The sequence below is a fragment of the Populus trichocarpa genome, chromosome 1 (genome assembly GCF_000002775.5).
Source record: "Populus trichocarpa isolate Nisqually-1 chromosome 1, P.trichocarpa_v4.1, whole genome shotgun sequence".
NCBI lineage: Eukaryota > Viridiplantae > Streptophyta > Magnoliopsida > Malpighiales > Salicaceae > Populus > Populus trichocarpa.
The window spans coordinates 2,340,152-2,349,351 of NC_037285.2; the positions used below are offsets into that span (position 1 = coordinate 2,340,152).

General features: G+C 37.0%; 1 protein-coding gene across 4 annotated transcripts; it reads right to left on the reverse strand.

Annotated features, from left to right (window-relative positions):
* Positions 1–1,397: 1,397 nt before the first annotated feature.
* LOC7455806 (retinoblastoma-related protein-like) lies at positions 1,398–9,200 on the reverse strand. Of its 4 annotated transcripts, none has more exons than XM_024587498.2 (19): positions 8,892–9,200; positions 8,302–8,429; positions 8,089–8,193; positions 7,844–7,986; positions 7,659–7,755; positions 7,471–7,517; positions 6,780–6,978; positions 6,320–6,386; positions 6,029–6,208; positions 5,678–5,871; positions 4,681–5,566; positions 4,442–4,598; positions 4,267–4,339; positions 2,903–3,082; positions 2,690–2,809; positions 2,468–2,612; positions 2,246–2,358; positions 1,848–1,963; positions 1,398–1,757 (listed from the first exon to the last, which is right to left on the reverse strand). In XM_024587498.2, the coding sequence occupies exons 2-19, from the start codon at positions 8,413–8,415 to the stop codon at positions 1,610–1,612; spliced, it is 3,084 nt and encodes a 1,027-aa protein (XP_024443266.1). In that variant the 5' UTR covers positions 8,416–8,429; positions 8,892–9,200; the 3' UTR covers positions 1,398–1,609. The 4 variants fall into 4 exon arrangements, with proteins under 4 accessions (XP_024443266.1, XP_024443255.1, XP_002297730.1 ...); XM_024587487.2 differs by having other exon boundaries at positions 2,483–2,612; positions 8,302–8,447; XM_002297694.3 differs by having other exon boundaries at positions 8,302–8,447.

The window sequence follows — 9,200 nt, forward strand, 5'->3', positions numbered from 1 at the left end:
GTCATCCGATACCTTATTAGTGATAGTCAAACGGCATTCATAGCAGGTAGACAGATTATTAATGGGTTTATGATAGCTAATGAAGTTGTTTATGACCTAGAGAGGAGTGGGGAAACGGGTATGATGTTCAAAGTAGATTTTCACAGAGCTTTTGATACAGTCTTGTAGGAGTACCTTCATGAAGTGATGGGATATATGGGATTTGGTAATAAATGGAGAAGACTTATTTATGAGTGTCTTTCTAGTTCACAGCTTCAGTTCTTGTCGATGGTTCTCCAACTGGAGAGTTCTGTGGCGGTCATGGTATTTGTCAGGGCGACCCATTGTCTCCATTCTTATTCAACATAGCAGTGAAGGGTCTATCAGTGTTGTTTCAGTAAGTATCAATCAACTAGTGGTATGTTTAGAGGCATCCAATTGAGGAATTAATGGAGATTTTATCACCACTTGCAATATGCTGATGATACTCTAGTAGCAAGGCCATTTTAAGTTATCTACTAAACCGTCTGCAAATATTTCTGATATGGAAGAATAATTGACACATGGTGCCTAGACTTGGAACTTAATTTGACGAAGGAATGTGAGGGCTTCAGAGTGGGAGCAGATTAATTCTCTACAACGACAGTTGAATGGTGTTCAACTTGCACAGGGGAAAGAAGATGTTAAAATCTGGAATATTGATAGGAATGGAAAATTTACAGTAAAGCCTTATAGTTCTCTGATTAACAAGTTGATTTTTCAAGGAGCTCGCTCATCTACTTAAAACATTTGGAATGGAGTAGCACTGTCAAAAAAACAAGTTTTTCCATGGTTAGTTGTACAAAATCATCCATGTACAAAAGACTTTATGCTCAACCGACACCCTCTTTCATTGGAGGAGCAAACATCATGACCGTCTTGTGCAGCTGACATAGAACCAACAGATCTTATTCAACTACTTTGCCTCGGAAACTATGGACTAAGTTTTTTTTTTTTATATGGTTAGGGAATCACCTCATTTTTAAGCAAATACAGCTGGATTGGAAATCAGCTGATTACGTAGGTAATGATTTGCGAAGAGATACAGAATAAATTCGCAAATGATCCGGCCATGCTCGTCATGATAGCTGATGTTCTTAGATAGATTGTTCGCTATTGTAAATTTCTTCTTTACCTTATCCTAAGCTACTGCTTTACTTGAACTCCCTTTGTTTTTCTTTCTTAGCCACCCTCTAAATGGCTAGCTTTCATGAATAATATTTCCCTATTACCATTAAAAAAAATGAAATAAAACAAGAGTAAACCGTTGAAGGAAGTCAGTGTTTACAGTAACTGCACAGTTCAGAAATGCTACATCCGGCAGAGAGAGATCTTTCTATCTGAACATTACGAAATCAACCTGAGGTTATACAAGCAGCAGCAAAAATAGTAAATTTTATTAGATTAGTTGGAACCTATTCTATTCAATAACTGGGTGCGCTAACAAACATACAAAAGACATGGGGGTGATGGCATGCATTATACAACTCGCTGCTCGTACATTGCCCCGAGTCACAAACTTCTAAGTATAAATAAGCATACGAAGAAATGGATGGAGAACTAGGATGTACAAAGTATGCCACGGTTTGAATTAGGAGTCAGACTGCTCAGATTTCAAAGCTGCACCCGATGTAGATGCACAATTCCCATTTTGAAGGCCGAGGCTGTTGGCCACCATAGAATCACTAACCAACCCAACATCATTATCCAAGTTGAGGGTTCCTCTGGCCTTCCGGTTACTGATGAGGATGATATAAAAGCATCGGTTAAATAGAACAAAGAAGAAATAATCTCGTATTGTAAACGTTGTTGCAATAAGGAAAGCATACCCGTTCAGGCGGTTATTGATAGCATTTAGGTCTTTTGAAGGGCTCTGGTAAGCATGGGTGCTCTCTCCAACACAAGCATAATAGCTTTTTGAGCTATTTGAGATTAAAGCATCCATCTAGAGTCGGTGGAAAAAAAAATACAGATTACACGGATGCAAAGGGAACAGGGAATTATCAAAGTTCAATATTAGTCTGTCTTGACATTCAAGAAAGCAAGCTTCACATGGGCCATATAACTTCCAAGTCGGTGGAAAAATTAATAGGGAGTCATCAAACTTTCCCCACGTGCTTGCTTCATTTGTACTGACAGGCTGGTCTCATATGCAATGTTGGGTAATCCTTTAGCAAGGAGATAGAGACAAAAGTAGAATTGAAATGGTTGGAAAATTGAGAAGTACCTTGGATGACCGCAATGGAGAGACATACACATTATGCGCTGACGATACTTTCTTAGGAGACATATCAGGGAGACTTGGAAAAGGTGATACTTTAGGTGATGCAGGACATTGACCTTGTTGGGCAGGAGAGAAAAGAGAGGCATGTTAAGCAATGGCTTAACTGCAAATGCAAAGAACTGCAACTATAGATACAGAAAAGTTCTTAAAAAAAAAAAACTATACCATCTTTATTATTACCAACTTCAGGAACATTACTGGCTTTCACAGTTGTTCCAGCAGAACCAACATCCACCAGCAAAGGCTTTGCAGCCGGGATAAAAATTTCATTGTAAAACGTAATAATATCCACATGATCCTGCCCCGTTCTCTGTTTTCAGACAATTCAAAAGATTAAACATCCCCACAATACATTACTACAACAAGAGTGGAGAAAAGTCAACATACCCCATTATGGCGTGCAGATGACCAATCCACAAACACACTGCGGAAAACTAGTGTTTTACAATGTGGCTGCCTCCTATAATTGTATATAATTTCCCTGAAGGTCAGATTCAATTTAGAAATCTGCAGGCAAAAACATGATGGGGTAAGAGAAGTAGAAATAAATGGACAATTACATGGCAGGTAACAAACTCTCATGAGTTACTAGCAGCAAACCTTTGCAACTCCATAGAAACAGCAAAGAATGATCTGGTCAATATGACGGTTGAAGAAGAGAGATGTCTGGTGGCTTAGTATAAGTTGAAAAAGACGATAGACATTTTCTCTAATATGCTGCTGAGACGGTTGTAGCTTTTCAATCATACCATTAATTCTGACAGCAGCCAACTTATTAATCTAGGAAGGACAACAAATATGCAACATGTAAGAGTGACAACCTAGAGAGATAATAAAGCAACAGAATTATTGTAATCAAATTCCAAAGTGATGCCAAGTGGCAAAATGGCCATCAAGAAGAACTACTTCAGAGCAATATATTAGTAATTTACACCTTGAAGGCACTAGAGTGGAACTTAACAATCCTAACATAGGGGCAATAGTAACCACGACCTTAATATCCAACAAATGTCATCAATACCCTTAACAAAAGAGGTTAAGGTTGATGGCAATCATCACTTTGGCAAATCCATTAATTTAAACTTTATACTGGATATACATCAATCAAAAAATTGAAATATGTGAAAATGTCCCAAGGAAAAAAGTAAGTTGAACTACTCTAATTTGAGTTTGAAGCCATGAGATGCCTTCACAATCTATGAAATAGCCAATCCAGCTGAGTTCAAGGTTCCTAGATGCTGTTTTGAACCAAGTTTTCAGCTCTTGAAACATGGCTTGGCCATAAACAACAAGGAGATCAGCTAATCCCAGCTTTGTTATAAACCTTAAATTCATTGAATGTTGCAGGTAAAAGTCAAAATTGATCAAGATATGAATTCACATTAATCAGTAGTGACTACTGGAGGTAAATCTGATAGCCATGTAGAAGGAAGAGAAAGACAGTAAATTTGGAGTAGCATGTCCTATTTGTTAGCACATTTTTAGTGAACTAGCAACTTTTTTGACGGAGTTAATACCAATGTATTAGAGTACATGTTCTGGTACAGTTTGTTGAATTCATTGAAGTGAAATAATACAACTCCTTTCTTTCTCTCTCTCTCTATCTCTCTCTATTCCCTTCTTTTTATCATCAATCTTTCCCTAATTTCTTCTCTGCTGTGCCTGTACCCTATCAATCACACATTGGAAATTGCAAGTGTGACAGTTCTGAGGATAAAGACATGTTAAATAACTGACCGAGAATACTTCTTCACATGGCTTCCTAGAATAGTGGCTCTAAAGACACCTCCCTACACAGCTCTTCATAACAAATGAACAGAAAGAAGGGCCAGCAAATTCAAAATTATACACATTTGGAACCTAAAATGCCTTTCAAAATTACACACATTTGGAACCTAAAAACTATCTTATTTTTTCAAGCAGGTCAAACAATGAAAATTTCAAATTAAAACAGTGTCTACTACCTTCGTAAAAAATACATTGATCCCAGTTTCTGCACATGTTTCCCCTCCTCCTCCAGGGTTTGGACGTGTTGGACTGTAACAATTAGAAAGGCACAGAACTCAAAATTGGAAAATAGAAAACACAGATAGACTGCATATATACCACTTTGTATCCCCTAAAACTACCAAACCTTACCTGGCAAAGGCAGACTGCAAAGGAGGAGGTGGTAGCTTTGATTTAAGATTACCCAATAGGCGGTCTTTCACTGGTGATGTGAAGGAATTTCGCTCTACCAACACACTTCGGAAGTCTGTGCAAGGTCTCTTTGGAGACCTGAGATCTCCATTCTGACCTGAAAAATTGATACACGACCCATGTATAAGTGATATTTCTAAAACTCTCCCGATAAAAGAAAAAAGATGAGAAGACTTCACCTGATCCTGGAGAAGTCTCATGCTTTTGCAAAGAAGGCACAGGAGGCAAGCATCCAGATGAAAAATTAATATGCATGGCAATTGCATCCAATGATGGCATTGGTTCTGCTAATAATCCAAGTCGATTTATCTCTGCAGAAAGAGCCGGTCTTGCAACTGTCAAAGAATTGTAGAGTGAGGATCCTTTTTCCCACACCATGCTATCCAAAAGTCGCTCTTCCAAGGAATTCAAATGCCGTCTCAACTCCCGTGGGAGGGACTCCTCATGCCTAATGAAACTCTCTATAACCTTGCTAAGATCAAAAGCTGTAATGCCTGTTCTCTCCAAAACTGCAGGAAACAACATTGTCACTGTCTTATAAGTTGCCACAACTAGCTCAGCAGAACACGCTAGCATGCATCTATGGAACCTCTCATTAGTTAATAAAGAGGTCAAGTTAGTTGCATGCAGTATTTGGGCCTCTGCTGTGCACATTGATTCCAAAACCCTGTAATATAACTTGAGTGCCTCCAATCTTCTTTGTTCTGCCCATATGTTGTCCATTAGGTTTGTACTTTGCAGACTTCCATTCACACAGCGTTCTCCAAGAGAACTACTTGGAAATATAGCCTCCAATATTATCTGTGCTCTACGAATGACATCATTAGTTACATCCTTATCACATGACACCAGGAAGCGCTCCAACTGTGCTGAGGGTTTTGATGGAAGTGGGGAAATGATGGTCCGAAGCCACTTTGCAGTTGTCATTGCAGTGCTTACAGGTGTGGCTGCCATCTTCGAGTTTGCACTACCAGGAATTCCATTTGCATGAGATGCAGGAGAACGATGAGGAGATAGTGGACTTGTGATTGTCTTTGTTGGTGAGGATATTAAATCAAATTTTCTCTACACAAACAAATAGATGATCCTATGAGATCAAATTTTGACAGAACAGGGGAATATCATAAATTATTTTAACAATATGTGTTTATATATGCATTCTGCATCAAAATTCACCTTGGCACCAGTTATATTCAAGGAACCTGCAGATACGCTCCCTGAACCAAGTAAGCTGTCCTCCTCGTTAATAAACACCCTCTCGTCCAGTTCAGCCTTGTTACGAATTGCATCATCATAATCCTTCTCTAGAATATTCAAACTGGATTGCAGGGATGATTCCTCCATCAAATCTTCATAATAGATCAAACCATCTGCATCCAAGAGAACTTGAATCTCAGAGGAGAGAGAGAGAGAGAGAGAGAGAGAGAGTTGTGATGATATAGATCTGTATCCAAGAAAACAAGATTTTCAGGGGAGAGGGGGAGAGGGGGAGTTGTCACAATCTAGATGGAAACATTTCAAACACACCTGGGTTGATATTCACTAGGTTTTCATTTTTATACTCAGAGGCCGAATGGGGCTTCTTCTTCAAGATATTGGCTATTAAATTATTGGTAGTTTCCATCGATTTCCTCAACACTTCTTCTGAGGTGTCATATTTATTGCAGAGTGAAGCGAGCAAATCGACACCTTTGTCTCCTTTCCTAACTGAAAAACACATAAAAAGAACAGGACTCCAATCAACAAGTTTCAAATATAGTTTCTCCCAGAAATTGAGGAGAAGATCTACCAAAACTGTCAGAAGAGCCAGATCATTACCAAACCATTGAGAGTCATTGAAACTAAAATTTCTGAAGCGAACTGGAACATGTATAATCAGAACAGCCTGATGAATATTTGTGAAATTGAAGGAAAATGTTAATTGATATGAAATACTTCATGATCTTATAAAAGAAGACAAAAAAATGTGCAAGTCTTAAAAGTTACTACTGGAACAGATCCGTGTAATGAAGCACTAAATACAAGACATGACTAACAAAACCAGAAACATTTTGTATGTATTATTTCATTTGCAGTGTTTCTTTCCATTATTCCTTTTAACAGACAAAAGAAAAAAGGATTATTATTCCCAACATTTCTAACAATTCTTCTCTTGTATTGTATTAACTATAAAGGAGCAACACAATTTTTTTTTCTCAAAAAAAAAAGTAATGCTTGTGCCTCTTGTTTTTATCAAGCTAGCAATCTAGTATTTGTTGATGAAGTATAGTAAACTCACCAGTACAGAAACCAGACCATTTGTGCAAGTGACCAGATCTTTAAAACGGCTGAATGCATGCACCCGGAGAGCCAGAAACAGCAACCACCCAAAACGGTGGTGGTCTGATACATGTGTTGCTTCATTGGATATTGCTGGCTGTTTATCAGAACTTGCATCACTTGTCAAGAAAAGTTCCCTGCATGCACGCTTGTAGTGCCTTGTACCATGAAAAAAAAGATATAATGCTATTCAGATTCAATAGTGATATGAAGAAGCAAAATTGCAATCAGAAAAGCAGCTTCATGGAATGTTGGGGAGTGAGGTAGCGGTTGCTTTTCAAAGTGTTTTTCGCTCGAAATGATTATTTTTTATAAAATATTGTTTTTTTATTTTTTAAAAATTATTTTTGACATCAGCACATCAAAAGAATCTGAAAACACTAAAAAAATATTAATTTAAAGCAAAGAAAAAAAAAATCAATTTTTTTCAGAAGTGCTTTTGAAACGCAAAAACAAACAGGGCAAAAGGTACTATTATCCTAGAGATATCAGAAGGAAAGCAAAATAAACCAGCAAATACCGCAAGTTTCCTGTAAACATAGTTCCTGTACTATTTTTGTAACCAAATAGTTCCTGCACTACAGTCCACAAACAAGATAGATCTATAAACCAGCAAACACAGTAGCAAATGCAATTGGAACAACAGCCACCTGCTTAAAATGCTCAAGTGCACAAAATTGGCTTGCAGCTCCTTTGCCTGGTAGAAGAGAAACAAACAGAGAAACAAACATAAAACAATGAATTCTGTCTTAGACAAATACACAAGACAATACAAATAAAAGGGAATGTTAAATAAACCCTTCTTAATGATATGATAAAATCTCAACCATATCAATACCTCAAGTCTGTTCTCCCAGTCTGCACCATATATATTGCTTAAGATTGGACCAGCCTTGACAATAAAATGGGGTAGCTCTTTAAAGAAGTCCACGATGCTGCAAGATATTAATCAAGATGATTAAAATTAGAAAAATTCAGAATGAAAAGCTACTTAAATTCAGATGGATTAAAAAAGGAACGCGCTTCAGCTTTGCTAATCTCAATATTTGGCATAAAGTAAGCCCAGGATCATCAGACTTCTGCTGTGCATCATCTCTATTCTTCTCGCTCAACCTCTTAACAGAGTACGAAACAAATGCAAACCAAAACCTCTCTGCTTCTTCCGACTAACACATCAAATTTGAAACCAATTAGATCTTCAGCCTTTTATCATGAAAAACAACAGCAAAAATACATAAATAATATAAATGAGAAGATAAAATATGTACCGTGCCATTCCCAATAGATGAAACATTTGTCATCAAAAGATGTTTCGTGTCTTTGAAAAGCTTAATAGCCTGTGTACAAGTGTTCTCATCCAATGCTAATCCACTCTGCCATCAGATCCCATTTTAAATTCCAAATCAACAAACTTAAGTGAATAAATAACTAAAAACAAACATGACACACTCGGAAAAAAAAGCATGCTAAGGATCTTATACCTTGCAAAAGTCAGAAAATCGAACTTCAACCGCATCACTATACCCTTTCACAGTTTCCCCTCCATCATTACTTGAATGACTGGTTGTCATAACTGTAGTTTTGTTTTCTTCCATATTCTTCAGAGCAGCTGGACTCATTCAAAACCCTAATTAACACAAACACTACACTTGATTATAAAAAATTTAGCTCCTTTTCCTTTCAATAAAAACTGAACTGAATAGATCCGATATTTAGCTAATTCCTTAGTCAACGCAACAAATCAACTAGAAATCTACCAAACCCAATAATTCAATTCCAAATGAGTTCCAACTTAAACCCCAAATTTCAAAAAAACAAAAATTAACTTCTAAAACATGATTAGTAGCATTTAGTAACTACTGATTAGTAGCATTTAGTAACTACTATTCCAGCTCCCTTTAACCCAAAAACAAATCAAGAAAATTTTTAAGAAAAAAAAACAACTTTTAAATAATGTCAAGAAAACCCAATTTAGATCAAATTCAATTTAACCAAACAATTAAGCACGCACAAAAAAACATATATTAACCCAAAAGAAAATCAAATTTAAACAAGATAAAAGAAAACTTACAATACTTATCTCCAGATCTTTCAAATCTCACTGATCTGCAGATCCAACAACAAAACCTTCTACCTTTCAATTCCACAAGGAAAAAAAGCCACCTTTTTTACCAGATCGAATTCAAAAAACCACAAGACTTTGTTTAGCTCGTGAAACCCTAAAAATTAAAAATTAAAAATTTCCCTCCTTCTTTCTCTCTCTATATCTCTCTATCTCTCTCTCTCTCTCTCTCTCTGAGAGACCTCTTCTTGGGGAAACCCTTATCAGTCAGGCTCTCTCTCTATCTCCCTTTCTCTTTCTATCACTAGCGCGGGAAAA

Coding starts and splice junctions, on each gene's coding strand:
- LOC7455806 (XM_002297694.3), bottom strand. CDS start 8,439: ATGAGTCCAGCTGCTCTGAAGAATATGGAAGAAAACAAAACTACAGTT. Junction 7,987..8,088: donor CATCTATTGGGAATGGCACG/GTACATATTTTA, acceptor TTGATGTGTTAG/TCGGAAGAAGCAGAGAGGTT. Junction 2,359..2,467: donor AGTTGGTAATAATAAAGATG/GTATAGTTTTTT, acceptor CTGCCCAACAAG/GTCAATGTCCTGCATCACCT.